This window comes from Chaetomium strumarium (assembly GCF_033439665.1).
Source record: "Chaetomium strumarium strain CBS 333.67 chromosome Unknown B0T15scaffold_1, whole genome shotgun sequence".
NCBI lineage: Eukaryota > Fungi > Ascomycota > Sordariomycetes > Sordariales > Chaetomiaceae > Chaetomium > Chaetomium strumarium.
In genome coordinates this window covers 1,142,752-1,162,823 of record NW_026944429.1, presented here as the reverse complement: position 1 = coordinate 1,162,823, position 20,072 = coordinate 1,142,752, and the positions used below count along the sequence as shown (strand labels likewise).

The 20,072-nt window shown below is 56.6% G+C and overlaps 8 protein-coding genes across 8 annotated transcripts; 3 read left to right on the top strand and 5 right to left on the bottom strand.

The window, feature by feature from the left end:
• Positions 1–22: 22 nt before the first annotated feature.
• Positions 23–4,191, bottom strand: B0T15DRAFT_11608 (E1-E2 ATPase-domain-containing protein). The gene is made up of 2 exons (XM_062861557.1): positions 3,685–4,191; positions 23–3,633 (listed from the first exon to the last, which is right to left on the bottom strand). The coding sequence occupies exons 1-2, from the start codon at positions 3,783–3,785 to the stop codon at positions 219–221; spliced, it is 3,516 nt and encodes a 1,171-aa protein (XP_062725461.1). The 5' UTR covers positions 3,786–4,191; the 3' UTR covers positions 23–218.
• Positions 4,192–5,464: 1,273 nt separating this feature from the next.
• B0T15DRAFT_545635 (uncharacterized protein) lies at positions 5,465–6,969 on the top strand (the record flags this gene model as incomplete). Its single annotated transcript, XM_062870135.1, has 2 exons — positions 5,465–5,497; positions 5,589–6,969. 2 exons carry the CDS (start codon positions 5,465–5,467, stop codon positions 6,678–6,680), a joined length of 1,125 nt encoding a protein of 374 aa, XP_062725460.1. The 3' UTR covers positions 6,681–6,969.
• B0T15DRAFT_11604 (RGS domain-containing protein) lies at positions 6,970–8,634 on the bottom strand. The gene is made up of 3 exons (XM_062861556.1): positions 8,294–8,634; positions 7,551–8,238; positions 6,970–7,495 (listed from the first exon to the last, which is right to left on the bottom strand). Exons 1-3 carry the CDS (start codon positions 8,461–8,463, stop codon positions 7,259–7,261), a joined length of 1,095 nt encoding a protein of 364 aa, XP_062725459.1. The 5' UTR covers positions 8,464–8,634; the 3' UTR covers positions 6,970–7,258.
• Positions 8,635–9,302: 668 nt separating this feature from the next.
• On the top strand, positions 9,303–9,844 carry B0T15DRAFT_386892 (ribosomal protein L31e-domain-containing protein; the record flags this gene model as incomplete). The annotated part of the gene is made up of 3 exons (XM_062864352.1): positions 9,303–9,392; positions 9,450–9,524; positions 9,641–9,844. The coding sequence occupies 3 exons, from the start codon at positions 9,303–9,305 to the stop codon at positions 9,842–9,844; spliced, it is 369 nt and encodes a 122-aa protein (XP_062725458.1).
• Positions 9,845–10,305: 461 nt separating this feature from the next.
• B0T15DRAFT_481283 (ubiquitin-conjugating enzyme/RWD-like protein) lies at positions 10,306–10,977 on the bottom strand (the record flags this gene model as incomplete). Its single annotated transcript, XM_062866014.1, has 3 exons — positions 10,306–10,408; positions 10,466–10,798; positions 10,871–10,977. The coding sequence occupies 3 exons, from the start codon at positions 10,975–10,977 to the stop codon at positions 10,306–10,308; spliced, it is 543 nt and encodes a 180-aa protein (XP_062725457.1).
• A 689-nt stretch (positions 10,978–11,666) lies between these two features.
• Positions 11,667–13,505, top strand: B0T15DRAFT_545627 (kinase-like domain-containing protein; the record flags this gene model as incomplete). The annotated part of the gene is made up of 2 exons (XM_062870134.1): positions 11,667–11,839; positions 11,906–13,505. The coding sequence occupies exons 1-2, from the start codon at positions 11,754–11,756 to the stop codon at positions 13,503–13,505; spliced, it is 1,686 nt and encodes a 561-aa protein (XP_062725456.1). The 5' UTR covers positions 11,667–11,753.
• Positions 13,506–14,295: 790 nt separating this feature from the next.
• On the bottom strand, positions 14,296–16,152 carry B0T15DRAFT_11460 (uncharacterized protein). Its single transcript, XM_062861541.1, has one exon. It carries the CDS (start codon positions 15,815–15,817, stop codon positions 14,411–14,413), a length of 1,407 nt encoding a protein of 468 aa, XP_062725455.1. The 5' UTR covers positions 15,818–16,152; the 3' UTR covers positions 14,296–14,410.
• Positions 16,153–17,034: 882 nt separating this feature from the next.
• On the bottom strand, positions 17,035–19,783 carry B0T15DRAFT_516157 (uncharacterized protein). Its single transcript, XM_062868241.1, has 4 exons — positions 19,715–19,783; positions 19,306–19,651; positions 18,455–19,198; positions 17,035–18,388 (listed from the first exon to the last, which is right to left on the bottom strand). Exons 2-4 carry the CDS (start codon positions 19,355–19,357, stop codon positions 17,217–17,219), a joined length of 1,968 nt encoding a protein of 655 aa, XP_062725454.1. The 5' UTR covers positions 19,358–19,651; positions 19,715–19,783; the 3' UTR covers positions 17,035–17,216.
• Positions 19,784–20,072: the final 289 nt, after the last annotated feature.

The following is a 20,072-nucleotide window of genomic DNA, read 5'->3' as shown; positions in this document are numbered from 1 at the left end:
CTGTTGATTGGTACTGTAGAGACAATGAGAATTGGACATTCGGAGAGGTATATAGCTGAAAACGCTTCCACAACAAAGCACAAACACAGCACAACACCGCTGCGGGCGTGCCGAGGCATCCCGGGCCTAAGGTACCTAGGCAAATCGCGCCCCAACGCCAGTCATACCCAAGAAGACATAAGAAAATTGAAGCCTGCAAGGGAAGACTCGGCCCTTTCTCAAACGGCCTGTTCCGGCCCATCCAACGTTGCAAGCGGTACATACCCCTCCGCCTGGTTCCTCCTCCTCCCACCAACACCAAACCACCCCCCAACGACCTCCCTCACACTGCCCATCAGTCCCCACCCTTTACCCTTCCTAAGAATGACCCCTCCCTTCTCCTCGGCCTCCGCCTCGTCCATCCACCGCGGCCGCTTCCAGAACTTGAGACACAAGCTGCTCATCACGACACTAACGCTGCTGGCCGCCATCGCCGCGCCCGCCATCATGGGGTGCATGTGCCAGCCGAGCGGCAGGAAGATGCCCATAGCAAACGGCAAGCCGACGACGTTGTACATGCACGCCCAGGCCATGTTCATCTTGATTCTTCGGAAAATGGTGCGGGCGAGGTGCAGCGCCGCGGGGATGTCCATCAGGTTGTTGGGCCTCATCAGCACCACGTCAGCCGCCTCCATGGCCACGTCGGTGCCCGAGCTCATGGCGATACCCACGTCGGCGGTGGCCAGGGCGGGCGAGTCGTTGATGCCGTCTCCGACCATGGCGACGACCGAGCCGGATGCTTGCAGCTGGCGGATGATAGCCTGCTTCTGGTCTGGCGAGACGCCGGCATAGACGTCGTCCGCGTGGATGCCGACGGCGGAGGCGACGGCGAGGGCCGTGCCGCGCTGGTCGCCGGTCACCATGGCGGTCTTGACGCCCATGCGGTGTAGGACAGCGATGGCAGCGACAGCGCCCTCTTTGATGGTATCGGAGAGGCAGAGGTGGCCTGCGTAGCCGCCATCGATGGCGATGAAGATGTTGGTTGTGCCGGCGTTGGACTTGCCGGAGCGGGCGATGCTGACGAGCTCCGAGGCTTCGATGGCGGTTTGCGGCACGTGGACGTCGTTTTGCTGGAGGAAGGGGACATTGCCGATCAGGACCTTGTACCGGGCTCGCTCGGCGGCCGATGCCGGCTCGACATACGCGCTGATGCCCTTACCAACAGCTGCAGAGAAGTCGCCGATACTGCCTTCGAGCGTCGCGTCGGGGCTGAGGCCAAGCTCCGTCTTGGCGGCGCGGAGAACAGCTTTGCCGATCGGGTGCTCGCTGCCCATTTCGGCGAGGCCAACGATGGTCCACCATATCCGCCGGCGCCAGTCAGTATCCTTCCACGGCGAGGCGATAGTGGCGTTGGCCACGCTCATCTTTCCGTAAGTGATGGTGCCGGTCTTGTCAAGCACAACCTGCGTGATCTTGGTCGTGGTCTCGAGGGCGGCGCCGCCCTTGACGAGGATACCATTTTCGGCGCCGACACCGGTCCCCACCATGACGGCCGTGGGAGTCGCCAGACCTAGGGCGCAGGGGCATGCAAAGACAATGACGGAGATACAGAGCTGAACGCATACCATGATCTTGCCGCCGCTCGTCTCTTCCAGGAAGATCTTGGGCGGGTGCGGAAGAATATGACTCAAGACCATCCATACGAGGAAGGTTGTGAGGCCCAGGATTAAGATGGTCGGGACAAAGTAACCCGCCAGAATGTCCGCCAACCGCTGGATGGGGGCGCGGTTCGTTTGCGCGTCTTGCACGAGCTTGACGATCTGACTGAGTTGGGTATCGCGACCGGCTCGTGTTACGCGAAAGTCGACCCTTCCGTGGCCGTTGACGGTTCCGCCGATCAAGAAACTTCCCTTCGTCTTTTGAACCGGCATGGCCTCACCGGTGACCATGCTCTCATCCGCGTACGTTTCTCCCCGGACCAAGACACCATCTGCAGGGATCTTGTCTCCTGGTCGAAGGATAACAATGTCCCCCACTTGAATAAGCTCGGTCGGAATCACTTTCTCCTCGGCTGAGTTGCCGTCGAGAGGCTGCTTGGGCTCTTCCGCGCTGGCGTCAGCGCTCCAACCCTCAGCAGCCTTTTCCGCGGCGATTGGGTCAGCATAGATGGTAGCCATGGACGGGGCAAGAGACATGAGTCGCGAGAGGGCCTTCGAGGTCTGGCCCTTCGCGCGGTTCTCCAAGAAGCGGCCGAGGGTGATAAAGCTGATCAGCATGGTGCTTGTGTCGAAAATGGTGCTCGGCCTTGTATGAGGCGGGAAAAGGAGGGAGACGAGCATGGCCATAACGCTGAAAAAGAATGCGCAGGATGTGCCTAGAACCACTAGGACATCCATGGTCGGTGAACCGTGCTTGATCGACTTCCAAGCTGATTTGTAGAACCGTTTCCCAATGCCGAACTGCACAGGTATTGTGAGGACCAGACAGATTATGTCGCCGAGATACAGGCCGGGTATTATTCTCATCGAACCAAAGTCGAGGGCCGGCAAGCACATGGGGAGGATCATGCTGATGACCAAGACCGGGACAGCGAAAGACGCCGAGATCTGGAATGCCCGCTTCCATTCATTGATCTCGCGAGTCTTGGCGAGAGACTCAAGCTGGGCCGTGTTGTCGTCGTTGTCTGCAACCAAAGCATTGAAGCCAGCTGACTCGACCGCCTCAACGATGGCTCGCAAGCCCGTCACATTAGGGAGGTGGGCCACGGTGAGCCGGGAGGTGCTGAGGACAAGCTTTGCGGTGCTGACACCGGGGAGTGCCCTCAGTCTTTCCTCAAGCACTTCCGCAGCAGTCGCATCTAGGTTTCCGTAGATCTTGAACTGCGCTGTCGAGGTACCGCCGGAGGGGCTGAGAGAATCGAAAGTTGTTGAAAGGATCTTGGCGTCGAAGCCCCGGTCCTCAATTATCTCCGCAATCTTGTCTGCTGGAAGTTTCGCCGGATCGTGCGTGATGACCGCCCGCTCCGCTAGCAAGCTGATATTGAAGCGCAAGACACCATCCACATTCTTGAACCCTTCTTCAACAGCCGATGTGCAAGCGCCGCAGGTCATTCCTTCAATCGCGACGGTCGTGGTGGCAGTCGATATAGCTGTTTCACCGTCCGGCGCTGTCCCGCCTTCTGGTTCCTTCTTCTTACTTTCGACAATCTCGGCGTCGAACCCCCGGTCTTCGATAATCTCGCGAATCGACTCGGTGGTGACGAGGCGCGGGTCGTGTTCGATCACGGCTCTTTCCGACAGCAATGAGATGCTGAAATGCTTAACCCCGGGAACGTCTTTGAATCCACTTTCTACCGCCGACGTACAGGCACCACAAGTCATGCCCTGGATTGCCACCGTTGTAATGGTCGTAGCTGGGCCGTGCGTAGGGAACACGCCGAATGAAGGGCGGGGTGCAACCGGGGAGGGTAGGTCTGTCGACAGAATTTCTGCATCGAATCCACGGTCCTCAATGATCTCCCGTATCCTGTCGGCCGATATCCGCTGTGGATCGTGCATCACCACCGCTCGCTCCATGACGAGACTGACCGAAACACTGCCAACGCCGTCCACGCCATTGAAGCCTGCTTCAACTGCCGAGGTGCATGCGCCACAACTAGAGAGCGTTAGAAAAGAGAGTCAACCCTCGGCGCAGTACAGAACTCACGTCATCCCCTCCACTTTGAGGGTGGTCGTCGCCATATGCGCCGTCGGCGCGGCTAGCGATCCGCCATCTCCGGGCGGGACGCGGATATTGGCTGGCGCCATCCTACAAACCCACCCCTGATACTGGCGAAGTGTGTGCTGCTTCCCTTTCTTGACTGAAGTCCGGGTAACCGGCGCGAACTAAACTGGCGGGTGCACTTGTGCAACCTGAAGAGGTGAGAGAGTTTGGGGTAGTGGGAGTAGTGGGAGTAGTGGGAGTAGTGGGAGTAGTGGCAATCGTCGCTATAACATTTGCCACGGCGCGAGCGTGATTAATCAAGCGCAGCACGAAACTTCCAATTCAGACAAAAAAAACACCAGAGCAGGCCAACTTCCAGCGATGGCAAATCCGCGTCTGGGACAGAACAACGAAGAGGTGTACTTGTAAATGAAGAACGTAAAAGAAAGGCCAGATAGGAATGTTCGCGACAGCGCCCGCGGCAGCGACGGTTCCGAGTTTGTCAGCTCCGTTCCCGTTCCGTCTGGTCTCAGTGGGCTGGGCACGCGGCAAACCCCTGTCGCAGGCGGCCGACAGTGCTGAACACTGTATCAACTAATGTACAGCCATATCTGATATTCATTTTAAACCAATTCAGTCTTCTTCCATTAGTACTTCGATCAGAGCCTCCCACACACTCAGCTACGTTATATTCAAGAACATTCAAGGAGGGATTTTCACGGGGCGTCGGAATGTACCAGATCCAGTGCAGTGCCATTAGAGCCGGTGTTGCCGGCGTTACCGGTCGAGCCGGCTTTACCCTCCCTTACCATCAAGTACAGAATACTCAGCCTCGAATCCTCCATTTTCGCTCCGGAGATTCCGCCGGAAATCACTGGGAGAGGGACTTGCTGGAAGATCGCGGTTCTTCCCCAGCATGAGAAATGATTCTGTTCTCGCGCTCTTGTCTTCTATACGAAATATCTACCTGCTAGACACATGTTCCTGGGTTCCAGTCCTGTATCTGATATCCCGTAGTACCGTGATGAATGCCGATAGCTGCTGGATGGTGGTCACATGCACGGCAACTTTTCTGGCAATAATATTCAATAGTTCAGTTGATTGCACCCTCTCCGCCTTGGCTGGTTGCCCATCCCGTCGCAATATGGACACAGCTGCATGCGTGAGGGACATCTGCCCTCCACATTCCGCACACTGTGTGCCCCTCTCGGCACGCTCGCGAGCGGCCCTTGCTGCTTTAAAAGTGCGCTAGTGTACGGGACAGGCCGGGCTGAGAGAAGGGTCCGAATTTGCTGTGGATCGAAGGCGGCCAAGACGGTTTGGTTTCAAACAGATCTGACGCAGCACTTGGCGCTAGAGATTGTGAAGGGACCACGAAGGGATTCGATGAAGCTATTGAGGGGTCGAGGAGCTCGAAGCGAGAATAAACGGTTATCGTAGTTCAATCATACTGGGTGTCCTCTGTACTGTGGCGAACTTGGCACTGTCGATCCAGCCATACCACCCACGATTCAGAGCTGGCAGGGGCTGAAAGCAATGGATCCGGTCGGGCTGAAAGCATCCGGTCGGGTCTGGCTCAGCCTTACAGTGTCCCAGACTAGAGCTCGCTGATTGACCCCACCAAGCAACTGCTGAGGGGAAGGCTGCAGCTTGAGGCTCCTGCAGCTTGGAGCACCAACCTAAACTCTTCAATCTGACATTGAACGACTTTTCGTTTCTAGCATCAGCTTTCTTGGCCGGCAGAGCTTGATAAGTAGTACGGTAAGGTCCCAATCGACCCAAGATGGAGCAAACGAAAGCTCTGAATGCCCTCGAGGTGCGTCATCATCACCATATTCCCCAGTTTCCCGACTGGCAAACAAGCGGAGCTTAGACAGACCGATCTGTGAGACTGATACTGCCCGTAGCCCTTCCTGGCTCTTAGCAAATCAGCCACATCCCCCCGCGCGGCAGCCGACCTGATCGTGCGGGCAACCTCAGCCCCAAATACATACATCTTCACCGAGCTCCTGCAGACCCCGCAAGTCCAGGCTCTCGGCTCGTCGGACGAGTTTGCGCCGTACCTCACCCTGCTCGAGATCTTCAGCCATGGCACTTACTCCACGTACACATCCACCACGGGCCTGCCAGAACTGAACGATGCTCAGCGCCTGAAGCTCCGCCAGCTATCGCTCTTGACCCTCGTAAAGAAGGGTAGCGACAGCGACAATGCCGGTTCACCACGTCTCGACTACGCCTCGCTGCAGAAGGCCCTTGACCTGCCGAGCCGCCAGGCCCTTGAGGAACTAGTCATCAGCGCCATCTACGCCGGACTGCTGAAGGCACAGCTCAACCCCAAGACCTCGCTCGTACAGATCAACAGCGTAGCGCCCCTGCGCGACGTCGCGCCTACCGCCATCGGCAGCCTTCTGTCTTCGCTACAAGCGTGGGCCGGACGGTGCGACGCGACTCTCCAATCTCTCTCGTGCCAGATGAACCAACTCCGAGCCGACGCCGACCGCCGCGCAGCCAAGGCAGCCGCCCGTGCAGAGGAGACACGGAAGCTGGTGGAAAACGAAGAGAAGGGTGGGCAAGTCCCTTCGTCTATACCACCTATTACCATGTCCCACCCTGATTCTATTGGTGCCGCCACCGCCACGGTCGCCTCCACAGGCATACCCTTCTTCCGTCACCTTACCGCTTCTATCAATAATCCATCCTGCCCATCATCCGGCAACGGCGGTGGCGGAAACACATACAACATTCCCTGGCACGAGATGAGCAGCATGCTGACTGTTGGCGGCAGCAGCAGCGGTTTCGTCGCACAACCCGGGATCCCAAGCGCAAGCGGCACAGGGGCCGCCGGTAGGGCGACGGACGTCGAAGTGAGGTCTGCTGTCAAGCGAGGCAACGGGCAAATAGACGACGGCGATACGGATGAAGACGCTATGAGTACGGATAACGAAGATGACGAGGCGAGTGGAAAGGGAAGGGTGAGTCGGCGGAAATTAGGGGATTAAGGGGGGTGACGAGAACATGGGACTCGGCGTTGCATGGTCGGCGAAGGTGCCGAACGGGGCTAAGCCACCTGTCGTAGTACTGCGCCTGACAAACTTGAATGATGGAAGTTATGAATCCTCTGCACTAATTTGAGTGAACTAAACGCAGTGCAATCGGATGGAACTAAGCTTTTAACTAGTAAAACGCCCACCATGCTGGGTGGTTTGATATCTTACATCGGCGGCGACTTGTAATGGGGAAATCAGAAAGCTAAAATAGCATCGAGCAAGTAGGGAGCTGTGGCTTGTGGCGAGAAACATCATGGAAAGCTGATGGCAGATGAATAAATGCTGAGAGCGCACGCCGATATCCTAAACACCTAACGGGGTCCGTCCTCTAGCCCTGCCGCCCTGTAACTATGCGAATGCTTGTGCCTCCCGGTCGCTCCATTCAGGAGGCGGAAAAAATGTAAAAGAAAATCCCTGCGGTCGTGACGGTCATGATTGAAGAACGGTCCCTGGTTGAGGTTACGTCGTTCTTGATGATTTTGGTCGGGAGTGAGACCAGCTCACACCCCCGTAGAGCAGGCCCATGTCGTCTAAAGCCGTTTGCCTGGGACAAGAACGAAGAGAACGCAGAGCGCTGCGTCGATAAGGACCGTCACTGTGAGAACCATGAGCGCTCGGCGAGCCAAAAGCTTCCGAACGTACGGTTCCCGCACCCGAGAGAAGTTGAAGGGGGTATATTCGCTCAGGCCGATGAGAGCGAGGATGGGGTCCAGTGAGTACTGGTAGGAGGCGAGGCAGTAGACGCCGATTGTGAAGGGAAGGATCAGCTACGAAAACAATTAGTCATCTGCAGTGAAATGATAAACGTTCGTTGTTACATACCCAGAGTCTCACGCTCCGAGACTCGTTGAGAAAGATCAGAATGAACGCTGCCCAGAAACCACCAAACATGGAGACAAGCCCGACGATAAGGCGCAAGATCAGTGTCGGCGGAATAAGGTTTCCAAGCGCTTTCATTCTGAGGAAGCCCGGGAAAGCATCGCGTTCCATGGCCTGGAAGACGTAGTCCTTAGCCACATCGAATACCTCGGGATCGTCTCTACCGAATTCCTCAATAGCTGTCGTGACGTCCTGCGTGATCGAGCCTGGAAGAGTGATTTCGCGTTCCGCACCCGGGAGGAGGAAAGTGTAGAGGATCTTCTCGGCAGAGGCTCTGATGTCTTGTCGAGCAACCGTATGAGGTGGGGAGTTTGAGTCCGTAGGCGGCTCGCGGGGCGTGCTAACGTTGGGACTTGGCCGATCCTGTCTCGCGCTGCCGCTTATGGGAGATTCTTGATGTTCTCCTCGCTCTTCCCGCAGGAAAGCTGACATCTGCGCATCTTGGTCTTTCTCTTTCTCCGACTGGTACATTGACGGTCCCGCGACAGGGTGGTTCATCTCACCAAGGCCTTCCAGAATGCGCGAAGATCGCTTGGAGCTCTCGTCAGGGTCGGGCGTGCCAACCAGCACCGAGCGACGAAGCTCGCGCACATAGTGGCGGCAGAGGGACATATGTTGCGCGACATCGAGCCTGAAATATAGTTAGACAATTCACAATCCTGGTCAGAGCAAGCGAAAACACCAACCAAAAGTCGAGGTAGTCGACGGAGCGCTGCTGATCGCGCATATAAATGTAGAACGAGAACAGGTCTACTGGAGGAAGCGTCCGCCGGCTAAGAACCTCAAAGAGTGTCGGGAGGCGGTTCCTGATTACATCAGGTTGGGGTGAGTGATCAGTTGCTCCAAGCTCCGCCATCTTGAACACAGAGACGTGATTTGATTGAAGCCGAGTGAGGTCAGGGTGAGAGAACGGGGAAGGTAATGATCGTAAATTCGAGTCGCGTCAAGTTGTGCCCTTAAAGCTTCTCCTGAACACTGGTGGCTGTGGTCGGTCGGGTAACTTGCGATCCACTGCATAAATTGCAATGTGTTGCACGATGACGAGGTGAAACTACACCCCGGGGTCTTGTAGAGAGGAGGCTGGCGAACTCGGGGAGCAGGGGAGCAGGGAAACGGAAAGAACGTGTGTGCGCACAGCGCACTGGTTGAGTTAGTCTTGTGAAGACCGAGTGGTGATACTTGTTGCTTTGGCTTCGTATTAGCGGAGCTCACAGAAACAGACCCGAGTCGCGGTTGCTCCTTCCTTGCGCAAAGGAATGCCTGACAGGAGTGGGTCTTGAAGTTTCCAATTAAAGTTGAAATTGAATGGAGCCAAGGCTGGCATATCCGAGCGTTGCAATGACGCACTGCCAGCTGTCTGGCAGCTGTGTAGCACAATACTTCTTGGACAGCCACCCAGTGGCTGGGGACCGGCACGAGCCACAGCAACCTTTCCGCTTTAGGGCAGTTTGAGCCCAGGCCCGCACTTTCGCTGAATTCGCGGGAAAATCGGGTGCAAAATTCCCCAGAGGTAGGTTTACCGAACCCTGCGAAACCGACGACACCTCGACACCACTCTACCGACTGCGAGTGCACGAGATCCAGACGTCGCCAAAGTACGTAGCCCCGACCTCAATTCCGTGTCGAGTCATCCCAGGACAAAAATATTCCAGTCATCAACGCTGCAGCCCCCGCTGACAACGAGCAACTGCCAGAATGTCGTCCAAGAAGCCCTCAGGAAAGGCCACTCGCTCGGCCATCGCCGACGTCGTGGCCCGCGAGTACACCATCCACATGCACAAGCGGGTATGACTTGCAGACATATGTTCTGAATACATCTCGTGATGCTGACTGCGTGGGCAGTTGCACGGTGTCACGTTCAAGAAGAGGGCTCCTCGCGCGATCAAGGAGATCAAGGCGTTCGCGACCAAGGCTATGGTATGTTCGACCAAACGCCAACCAGTCGATGCCGAGCAAACAAAACACAAGAACTTCGGTGTCGAGCCGGTTGGCTTGGAGGCTACGGGCAGGAGGCTGACAGTGATGGCTTTTAGGGCACCACGGACGTGCGGCTGGACCCCCAGCTGAACAAGAAGGTCTGGGAGCAGGGTGTCAAGGGCGTGCCTTACAGACTCCGCATTCGCATCTCGCGGAGACGTAACGACGAGGAGGGCGCCAAGGAGAAGCTCTACAGCTACGTGCAGGCTGTCAACGTCAAGAACCCCAAGGGTCTGCACACCGTCGTCGTCGAGGAGTAACTGTTGGGCAACCAAACTGGGGTATCGCGATTGGGCCGTGGTTCGGTTTCAGGGCGGTATTGGGCTTTTCCGGAGTTTTTGCATGGCATCTGGCAGCTTCCTATTACGAATACATGGGTTCGTAAAGCACGGCACCTTCGATACCAGAAAGCATTTCACCGACCGGGCAAGGCGCTGTGGGGATGGGGCTGCTTGGGGAGCGCTAAAAATGATGCGCTGGGATTATCTCAGGGTGATACGCTTATGGACAACCAACGTCCATTAAAGCCAATGCTTGATGTACAATCAACCTGCGCCACCAGCAGACAAACGATGCCATATCCATGAAGCAATCCGACCCGGCCATGCAATCCTAACCAGGGGACCAATGCTCCGGTGAAGCTTGAGGCCCGAACAAGCAGCTGAGAACTCCGATGCTCCATGCCAAACCAGGAAACGCGAATCCATGCCCAATGCCTCATTCAGTCGTCCTCAATGTCCTTGTGGCGGTCCATGACCTTGGTCTTGAATAGAGCGGGATCCTTGTCCCACAGCTCAGCAGCTTCACCGTTTAGTGGGGATGCACTGCAAAGGGTTAGTTGAACATTTGAGCAATGGAAGGATCCGCTGCGCGCTACATACTTGTTGGGTTCTCCCAGCAGAGATTGCAGGCTCAACAGCACGGTCTGGGTGTTGTATGCCGCGGTCCACTTGTCCTTCAGGATGTCAAGGCAAATGCGCCCCGAGAAGTCGACATTGGGGTGGTAGATAGGCGTCCGGAAGAGCACGGTTGGCGGCGCATATGGATAGTTGGACGGGAACTCGAAGCTGAGCTTGAACGAGAGGCCGGAGTAGGGCGTGTCTTCGGGGCCCTCGATTGTAGCCCTCCAAGAGAGCAAGTTGCCGTCGGCTGACGGAAAAGCGGAAACGCCTGGCGCGGGCGAGGTCATGAGCTGCATAAGCTCCGTCTGCAACCTGTAGGCTCCGATGTCAGTCGCACGCTGTGTTTGGGCGGCGATCTCCGCGCGTTCCAGGGAGTCGACGGACCTCTTCGCAGCATTTTGTCCAGGCTCAGCACCTTTCCTTGCTGCTCCAAGCTTGCTGGTTTGGACACTGTCCGGAGCGGAGTTTTGGCTGTCTTCGATGAAAGACATGACGTAACCTGAGGCGCCGACCAGGTCACTGAAGATGTTCAAGCAATGGAATCCAAGACGACGTTAAAAGCGAGGTCTAAAGCACAATGCCTTGACAGATACTATTGAAGGTAAAAGGGTCAATATCTCTAGGGTTCGGATGCGCAGATTGAAATGGTGTTTAGGGGAAGATAAAAATCCGTACCTGTAACTGAAAGGCGACAAGCCTTACTTGAAGACTGTAGCGCAAGCTTAGAGTTGCCGGCAAGAGCTGAAAGCGATGGTTCGAAATGAGTGGGAAGGCACGCAACACACAGTTCCAGATTCGGGCAGGAATGTTTACAGACGGACACGACGTTCACCTGCCCCACCAACCGCTAGGCGACGAATGAGCCCCTCTAGCAACCACGGTGCGGGACTGAATTCCTAGCCGCCAATCAGCTGTCTACACTGTACAGTCATAACGCCTCAGGCAAACAATGGCCGCCTGGCGGCATAGTCGCTTAGGTAAATTCACTTAACGCGACCAGAACGCGTCTCTCAATCTAACGCGTCGCCAATCTCGAACATGGTGAGTGCGTCTCATCAGCCACTTGTCAGAACCACTCATGCCATATCGGTCTTGAAATTCAATCTCTAAGCACTAGTTACGCCTGCTGTTTCCATTTGTTATAGTACCTAGTCAGAGGTGGTTTAATACGCATTTCTCTGGGAATCTGTGGCCCCCTGAGTCTTGTTGAAGCACACAACAGCCTCTTCCGCTTGTCGATGTAAGAATATCAGCTAAAAGCGTCAAGATGCAGCAATCGCAACTGGATCCTCTTCCAAGCGATCTGCCGTTCCGGATCATATCCAAAACCATTGGAAGGGGCGCATATGCATCGTGAGATTTGCCCTGGCTCCCCAGTTACACGCTACGCTGAAGCGCCCCACACTGACAGATCGCCAGGATCAAGAAAGCGATACCCCTGGAGGCGCCATCGCCAGTCTTCGCTGTGAAGCTGATACACAAGGGCTATGCCGTCAGGCAGGGGCGCATATCTGCAAAGCAGATTGCGATGGAAGTGTCGTTGCACTCGCATATTGGCCAGCACCCAAACATCATCGAGTGGTTCGCGACCGGCGAGGACGCAGTGTGGAGATGGATCGCCATGGAGTTCGCCGAGGGTGGTGACCTCTTCGACAAGATTGAGGCAGATGTCGGTGTACAGGAGGATATCGCCCACCTCTACTTCCTGCAGCTGATCAGCGGCGTCAGCTTCATGCACTCCAAGGGCGTTGCGCACCGAGATCTCAAGCCCGAGAACATCCTCTTGTCGGAAAGCGGGAACCTCAAGATCGCCGATTTTGGAATGGCGACCATGTTCGAGTATAAGGGGGCGAGGAAGCAGAGCAGCACTATGTGTGGGAGCCCGCCGTACATCGCCCCGGAGGTGCTGCTGTGCGCAAGGCAGGATAAAAAGTCGTCAAACAGCGCGAAGTACTCGGCAGACTTGGTCGATATCTGGTCCTGCGGCGTCATCCTGTTCGTTCTCTTAGTAGGCAACACACCGTGGGACGAGCCGACCTCAGGGAGCTGGGAGTTCCAGGAGTATGTCCGGACGAACGGCCGCAGCACCGACTCCCTCTGGGGGAGAATACCCGCCGACGCCTTGTCGCTGCTCCGTGGCATGATGAACATCGAAGCCAACAAACGATTTTCCTTCGCCCAAATCCGCCAGCATCCCTGGTACACGCGCCGCAACCCGCTCCTGACAGCCGACGGCATGGTCTCGGACCCCGTCGCCCTGGCAGCGCAGATGCTCGCCGGCCTCCGCATCGACCTGACTGCCCAGCCCACCCATTCTCAGCGTCAATCGCAGCCAGAAGCAATGGATCTCGACTCCCAACCCAGCCACGACTGGTCCTCCAACCTCCCAGCCACCCAACCCGAAACACCCTTAACCGATGCTATCTTCGACTGGGAGCGACCTGCGCCTCGCACGCTAGGCACCTACGCCATCTCCTCCACCCAGCCCCTCGCCGCCGCTGCCGTGGCCAAGTCCCGCCTGGGCTTCAACCTCGCGCTCGAAGCCCTCGCGGACGAGCCGACAATGAGCCAGTTCTCGCAGACCCCCGGCGTGCCCCTCAGCCTGACGCAACACGCCCGCCAGTTCCGAGACATCGTGCCGTCCTACTCGCTCACGCGTTTCTTCTCCTGCATGCCGCCGGCGCTGCTGGTGCAGATGCTGAGCGACGCGCTGCACCAGCTCAACGTGCCCCAGCCGGGGCGGGCGCCCGTCGTGGACCCGCAGGCCGAGCACGTGGCGATGCTGAAAGTGAGGACGTTAGACGGGAGACGGCAGGGTCTGCACGGGGATGTGCTGGTGGATCGGTACCAGCTGCCGTCGCCGGAGGAGCAGGAACTCCTGGAAGTGAGGTTCGTGAAGATCAAGGGCGATCCGTTGGAGTGGCGGCGCTTTTTCAAGAAGGTTGCTTTGCTATGTCGGGATGCCGTCTATAGCGGTGACGGCGGCGACAGGAATGGCGGGGTCAGTAAGGCGGCGTAGGACGCCGCGGGAAAGAGTACCGGCGGCTGTGAGATGCTGCAGGTTGTCACGAAAGGTTATGAGGAATGAATGATGCTGGATCATGGATGGAACAGGCGTATGGGATGTAATGCAGTGTGTTGGGCTATCAGGATACTGGTTTGAGTCAGCGATTGTATCGGAGAAGACGGAACTCCCAGTACCCGTGTTGTATGTAAAATCAAAGCCTATGAGCCTTCACCTCGAAATCAGGATGGCAGGATCTTGAGGGAAGCGTGGCTATGTATTGTCGAGACTTCCAATAGATACTAAAGGTTAGGAGGAACTTGAAGCTGTCTCCAGACAGAGGTCGACCGCCTCAGGAAAAGTACCAGTTTTCCAACCACTGGCCCCGAAACTGCAGGCCAGCCTTCACATTCGACTGCCACAGAATCCGTCGCCACCATTACCCCAAGGGAGCAAGGGGCCTACTGGCTGATTCCGAGTATGTAGCACGACCGCCGTGACAGCTAACACACCACAGGGAGCGGCGGACTTTCGCATCCTCCTGTCGCCGCAAATTTAATGCGAAGTAGAGACTCCAGGCTTAAAAGCGGGCTACATCCATCGTATCGCTTAGCCAGCGATCCATCTATGTCCATTTCTGCCGGTTACCCTCACTCGTACCGACTACACAGCATTTATCCCAGCGTGTAACCACGCAAACACGGTTGATGACAGTGAAAGAAAACGGAAGTTCTTCTCATGATACATTGTACTCCTACAAATGCTAATATATGCAAAGTGTGCCTTGTCATACATCTATGAACGCCATCGCCATGCAAGGAGCCCAGCCTCCCACCCATGCAACACCATGCAGCGCTTCAAGACAAAAGAGACGAAAAGGAGGAATAAACAAGAAGATGGCCAGAAGCCCGGTGATGACATCAAGGCTTCTGCAGCATCCCGTTCGGATAAACGTATGGCACCATTGGCTCGGCGCCGGTGTAGACGTAGAGAGGACGGACAGCCCGGTGCTGCTGCCTCCACCCGGGGGTATTTCTGCCGCCGCCGTCACGGCTGACAGGGCGGTCGTTGTAGAACTGCACCACCTCGTGGGGTGCAGGACCCGGTGGGGAACGCGGAAAGGTGCCTCTCCCGAAGTACGTGGTCGACACCACCTCCTGGGGTGTTGGCGGAGTAGCCGCGACGTCGACGGCATACTCGTCCTGTTCAGCCACCATTCCCGAGCAAGGATAAACGTGAACGGCTCTCCCAAGCTCCTGCTCCTCGCTGTTCGCATTTCCCCTCTCCATGCCAAACCCACCACCATCCGCCTCCTGATCATGTCTACATCTGCCAATCCTGAACAACTCCAAGTCCGCCTCCACGCGACTCAGAAACAACCCGCTCCCCTCACCAATCCACTCATCAATAACCCCCGCAATTTCCCTGAAACCGGGCGTATGCCCGCCGCACCAGCGCGCCCTGAACCCACAGCAGATGAACAAATAACTGTGGATCAGCTCATGCAGGAAGGTGCTGATTAGCAACCGCCGACTGAACCGCGGATCCCTCAGGATCGTCGACGAGAGCACGATCAACGTCTCAAACCCGCGCGTGCTGGCGGCAGCGCGCCGCAGGGCGGTCGTGCCGATCACACGGCTGTCGTAGCGAGTGCTCGACGAGTGGGACCAGTCCCATGTGACGCGCTGGCTGAGGCGGCCGTTGAAGAAGATCTCGTTGGCGGCCGAGAAGATGGACTCGAGTGCGTCGTTGTCGAGCGGATAATCTTCCTCCTCTGCTGTGTCGGCTGGGAGGGGCTGCGATCCATGGTGCTGATGATGATGGCGGCGGCGGCGGGGGCGAGGGTTGATAATGCTGCGGAGGATGCGCTCGTGTTTGGAGTCCGGGTTGCGCCGCCGGAAGGAGGCCAGGTGGTCGCGGACTCGCTGGGCGGCTTCGTGGTCTTCAAGCAGCTCGGTTGAGGCACACCGTTCGGTGGGGTCTGGGAGGATAGAGTGGCCTGATGCGGTTCGCTCCATCGCCGGGGCCGCTCCACCGGCCGGTTCCGGGGAGGGTAAGTGAGGGAGTGGGGAGGGGTATCGATGGGGTACATGATGCGGTCGAGGCTGGTAAAGAGGTGTGTAGCTGAGAAGCGGCTCATCCACTGCTTTGTAGGCGACCGGTTCAGCGAACTGGGCAGGCTGCGTATATTTCGGTCTTTTGTGCCAGAGGTGGCGGTGGTCGTCATCGTCGACGGTATCGGGGATGCGCCTCTTGACCGGATGGTGGTAACCGCCAAGGGGAGGGAACGGCGGGTAGTCGTCCCCGCCTGCCGCCGGATGAGCCATAGGGCATGCTCGAAGCGGAGATCGAGAATGATGACTGTGTCAAAAGAGACGAATGCCGTCTCTGTCGTAAAACTGAATACTTAGGAGACGGTATGAGAGCTGGCATAAGTTGTAAAACATATGGCGGGCAGCAAGGCAAAGGAGCTCTCGAGGTTGCCAGCTCCTGTCCTAGAGAGGACAGGTCAAGAGGATCACTGCCGGTCCGATAATACCGAGAGCAAAAGCGGAACCCCGTCACACTTGGATAGGATGGACGAGAGCGAACGAGGAGACTGCTCAACACGGTCCCAGGATGGAAGCGATCATAGCTGGGGCTTTGTCGGACAGGACCCAAAACAGAGGTTTAGGTTCGCCTCACTGCCTGTCTGCTCACAACCCAGACCCGGACATGGGTCGGCCACCTGGACGGCCCTTTTCCGACAACGCAACACCAATTGAGGAATGGGGCGCTAAAAAAAAGCCCAAGAACGGAACCAGCCACGGATCAACGTCGCTTGACGGTCCATGTGGCAACAGGGCATCCTGCCTGCTGTCTGGGGAACCTGAGGTTGGGCACTTCATTGAACCCGTTCCTCGCCGCCCCATGTTCTGAATGGCGGTCTGGGTTTCCGGGCAAGACCAGTGATCACCGGGAAGAGCCGGAGATAGCCAACAGGGCACGACAACAAGATGGAAACAACAAAAGGAGTTCAGAGACTCCAGACAGCGCGTCCAGGTGGAGGCGGCGGTGAGCTGTTCGCGGCAGGCTGGAAAAGCACATGCATAAGGTATGCAGCCGTGCTGCAGAGGGCGGCAAGCAGCTGTTGTTCGGTTCACTGCAGTTCATTGCCAACTTCCATCACTGATGACAGTGATGAGGGAGCTGAGTGGACGGATGAGACAGAGTCTCAGAGGGGATCCAGCTCCCCGGTGATTGGCTCGTCGGCTTTCGGCGCAGCAGATGATTGGCCGCCTCGACTTATCGGAGAAGCTCCGCACCTTCCATACGCCAGCCAACCCTCTCGTCCACCGATCTCGCTAGGGCTGACGCTGCCCACAACGCGTCCGGCAGACAACCGGGACAGGCAAGCATGTGGCAGGATAACTACCGTACGAGCGTACCTACGACTTACCAGTTTGAAGGGTTGATACTACTGGCTAAGATGCGCATAAACACCTCAGCTTCACAGGAAAACATCCACGCTGGTCATTTGACAACACTCATGCATGTTCGGGGCACAATAACAAGAGGGCATATAAATTTCATTCGCTCTACCAATGATCCAGAGACAGCTGTTGGTAATGATGCAAAACAAAAAGATTTGGAGCATTGTGCGTTGAACACGTGCTTCGCTTGGCTGACGAACCTGCCATCGCTGCCTTCACATCCCGCCGATCACCTACCACAGAAGCCGAGCGATCAAACAGATGCTGGTTGGAGTCCGCTGCCGAGACCGAGGTTCCTCACAAACCGAACATCGTCCGCCTGGAGCTCAAGCGCCCGCCGCATTCTCTTACTGTACTCGCTCTGAGCGAGAAACAACTGAGCATCAGGCGTCTCGGTCTCCTCTTCAAAGTCCTCAGCCGTGAATCCCGGCCGTGAGGAGAAAGTGACCAGCCCCAGCTTGTCGCCTGTCCAAAAGAGCAAGTTGTTGTCATTGCGCGTGCCGTTGCCATCATCGCTGCCAGCCTCAGCTGCTGGTTGTGTCGGCAACAACTTCCGCGCGATCTCGTCAGACCCGGGCATTGAAGCGAAGATGGAATAACTTTCGCTCTTCTCGCTCTGTCCAATTTTACAACGGCGCACCTCAGTAACCCCGTCGCGTTCAACCCATTTGATGTAGCCTGATGCGTCCGAGAAAGCGATACGTGTCCCATGGTTCACCACGGAGAGCAGCTTGGACGACGCGCAAGTCTGGCGATTCTTTAAGTTAGAAGTTCGTAGGCTGCCCGTCGTGCTTGTACTTGTCGATGTATCGGACGTCAAGCCGTACAGCTCCAGAGATCCCTTGGTGTTGTACTCTCCACAGGCAATCAGGGTCCTCCCGCTAGCAACGCTTTTGGAGGCTTCTACCTCCTCCGATAATAGCCCGCCGTAGCGTCGCAGATCCGAGGCCTCCTTAGAAAACGGGTATGGAAGTGAGGTCATGCCGCACAGACTTGCACCTGAATGGATAGAATCTTGGATGCGGGGGAACTTGCGCCGGTCATAATGCAAGATATTGGAGAAACGGCCTGCCACGTAGATGTCGTCTGATAGGTCTGCTTCTTGGCCAGGCCGTTCGAGATGGAGTATGCTCAACGGCGCTGGCTGGGACAGCGCCGCGTAGTCCGGTGGCGGTGCGGGGTCGAAAATGAGCCGCAGGCTGCGCTCATAGAGCCGCTTAGTACTCATCAGCTCGAAGCCGTCCAGCACCTCGCCTTGGTCGTTGCATGGTGGCTTGCGGGTTCTGTAGTCATGGAGAAATATCCCGGGGTTGGTCCCGACCGTGAGTGGCACAGTCGGGCTCGCAGCGGATAAGGCTGTGATGGACCAGGGGAACGATTCGCAGTCGACAACGGACAGTCGCCGTAGGTCGACCTCGATGAGGTCTGTACACTTTGTCAGCCATCACGCTCATGTGGCTCGATGTTGCTCGGACCAGCGGGCTGACTTACGATGCTGCACAGCGAAGAACGCCTTGTGCTGCCGACTATCCACACTCACACACTCCGTCACGCCCGAGTCAACCCTCTTAGATCGTCTCTTATTATCCGCCCCCGGACCGTCAACCAACAATATTCCTGGCCTGCTCCTTGCAATGATGGCGCCCCTCTTCCCTTTCGTGCCCCCAACATCCCACAGACACACACTCCCATCATCAAGCGGCGACACAGCGAGGATCGTTTGTCCTAATACCCCGTCAGGGTAATATAGTGCTACCCCACGGGCCTCCACAATGTTCTCGGGCGACGCTCGCTGTCCGTTGTAGGCATTCTGCATCCAATTCACCGCGATAGGCCCGTGTCGCTGTATGTACTCATCGTACCACGACACCCGCTCAGAGGGAAAGCTGGGGTCCCAGTTGGCCATGATCCGCACGCGCTCAGGCTCTTTTGACTCTTTATTGCTGAAAGGAGACGTCGCAAGGGCCGTCACATGTCGCCTCCGTGGGCCGCGGGTTGACGGGGTGCCTCCTTCCCCCTGATTGTCCTCGCTGGTATCGCTAACACCACTAGAGGTCTCGAAGCTTTGTTGGGAGAGCTGGTGATACGGCCCAAGTATGAGCCGGCGATTGTTCAGTGCTTCGAGGAATGGTGATTCCTCGAAGCAGCGGACGCGCCACAAGCCATTATCCCGGGTGACGCTGTGGAATCGCCGAGAGACCCGCTGGAGGGTGGTTATCTCCTGGGCGTCCAGGACTGTTGACAGACGATGAGTGATATGGTTAGCGCGAACATGTTGTGTACGTCGCGGCCTTGCGTCTCGAGCTTAAGCGTACCGGAACCTGGGTCATCTTATCACTTACATGAGAAGATGTGGAGCAAGATCTCTAACGGGAGGTTAGAAAGACCCGCCATGATGGTTGGGCGATGATGTCACGAAGTGGTAACACGAGGAATCGAAGTTCAAGAGTAAGGATACCTTTTCCTCGTCAATTCAGGTGGGAAATAGAGAATCGCATTTATTAAGACCTTTTCTCTAGGGTAGTGTAGGACAAATCGCCCGGCCTAGACTCTACTTTGTAGGACTTGGAAGGCTCAGGAACGGGTTTCCGGGTGGACCGGTTCGTGGGGGATCAGAGGGGCGGAAGACATCGTGTGAGCCAATCATGGCTGGATGCCTGGGGAAGCGGGGCGACCGGCTTATGAAGGTGCGGTATGGAGTGCCTCAAGTTTACTGTGTAACGTCATGCACGGCTAACCAGTTCTGGTAGGAATCGTAGCAAATCCTTATCGATAAGCAAGTTTTGACGACGTCCGCTCCGCCCAGGCCCGAATGGTTCACTTACACCACTTCAAGTTGCCTTCGAAATGTTCCATACATATTGCAACCGGCTTGAACTGCCGGAGCAGAGGGTTTCAGCTGATGCTTTGATTGCGCACTCAAGTAATTGCCAGCTGTTTGCGATGGTTGACCTGCCCGGCAAAGGTCATGCACGAGACTTGTCACCGCATGGTCCAAAAAGCCGAAGAGCAAGCAAGCTCTTCGAGTTTACTATGGTAAGAAATTGAGACAAACGGCGAACCAAAGAACAGGAAGTAGCGTATGATACCAAGAGAAGAGAAGAAGTGG

Coding starts and splice junctions, on each gene's coding strand:
- B0T15DRAFT_11608 (XM_062861557.1), bottom strand. CDS start 3,785: ATGGCGCCAGCCAATATCCGCGTCCCGCCCGGAGATGGCGGATCGCTA. Junction 3,634..3,684: donor CTCAAAGTGGAGGGGATGAC/GTGAGTTCTGTA, acceptor AACGCTCTCTAG/TTGTGGCGCATGCACCTCGG.
- B0T15DRAFT_516157 (XM_062868241.1), bottom strand. CDS start 19,357: ATGGCGGGTCTTTCTAACCTCCCGTTAGAGATCTTGCTCCACATCTTC. Junction 19,199..19,305: donor CTTGCTCCACATCTTCTCAT/GTAAGTGATAAG, acceptor GTCTGTCAACAG/TCCTGGACGCCCAGGAGATA. Junction 18,389..18,454: donor GTTCTTCGCTGTGCAGCATC/GTAAGTCAGCCC, acceptor CAAAGTGTACAG/ACCTCATCGAGGTCGACCTA.
- B0T15DRAFT_11460 (XM_062861541.1), bottom strand. CDS start 15,817: ATGGCTCATCCGGCGGCAGGCGGGGACGACTACCCGCCGTTCCCTCCC.
- B0T15DRAFT_11604 (XM_062861556.1), bottom strand. CDS start 8,463: ATGGCGGAGCTTGGAGCAACTGATCACTCACCCCAACCTGATGTAATC. Junction 8,239..8,293: donor GTCGACTACCTCGACTTTTG/GTTGGTGTTTTC, acceptor ACTATATTTCAG/GCTCGATGTCGCGCAACATA. Junction 7,496..7,550: donor CTCGGAGCGTGAGACTCTGG/GTATGTAACAAC, acceptor TTGTTTTCGTAG/CTGATCCTTCCCTTCACAAT.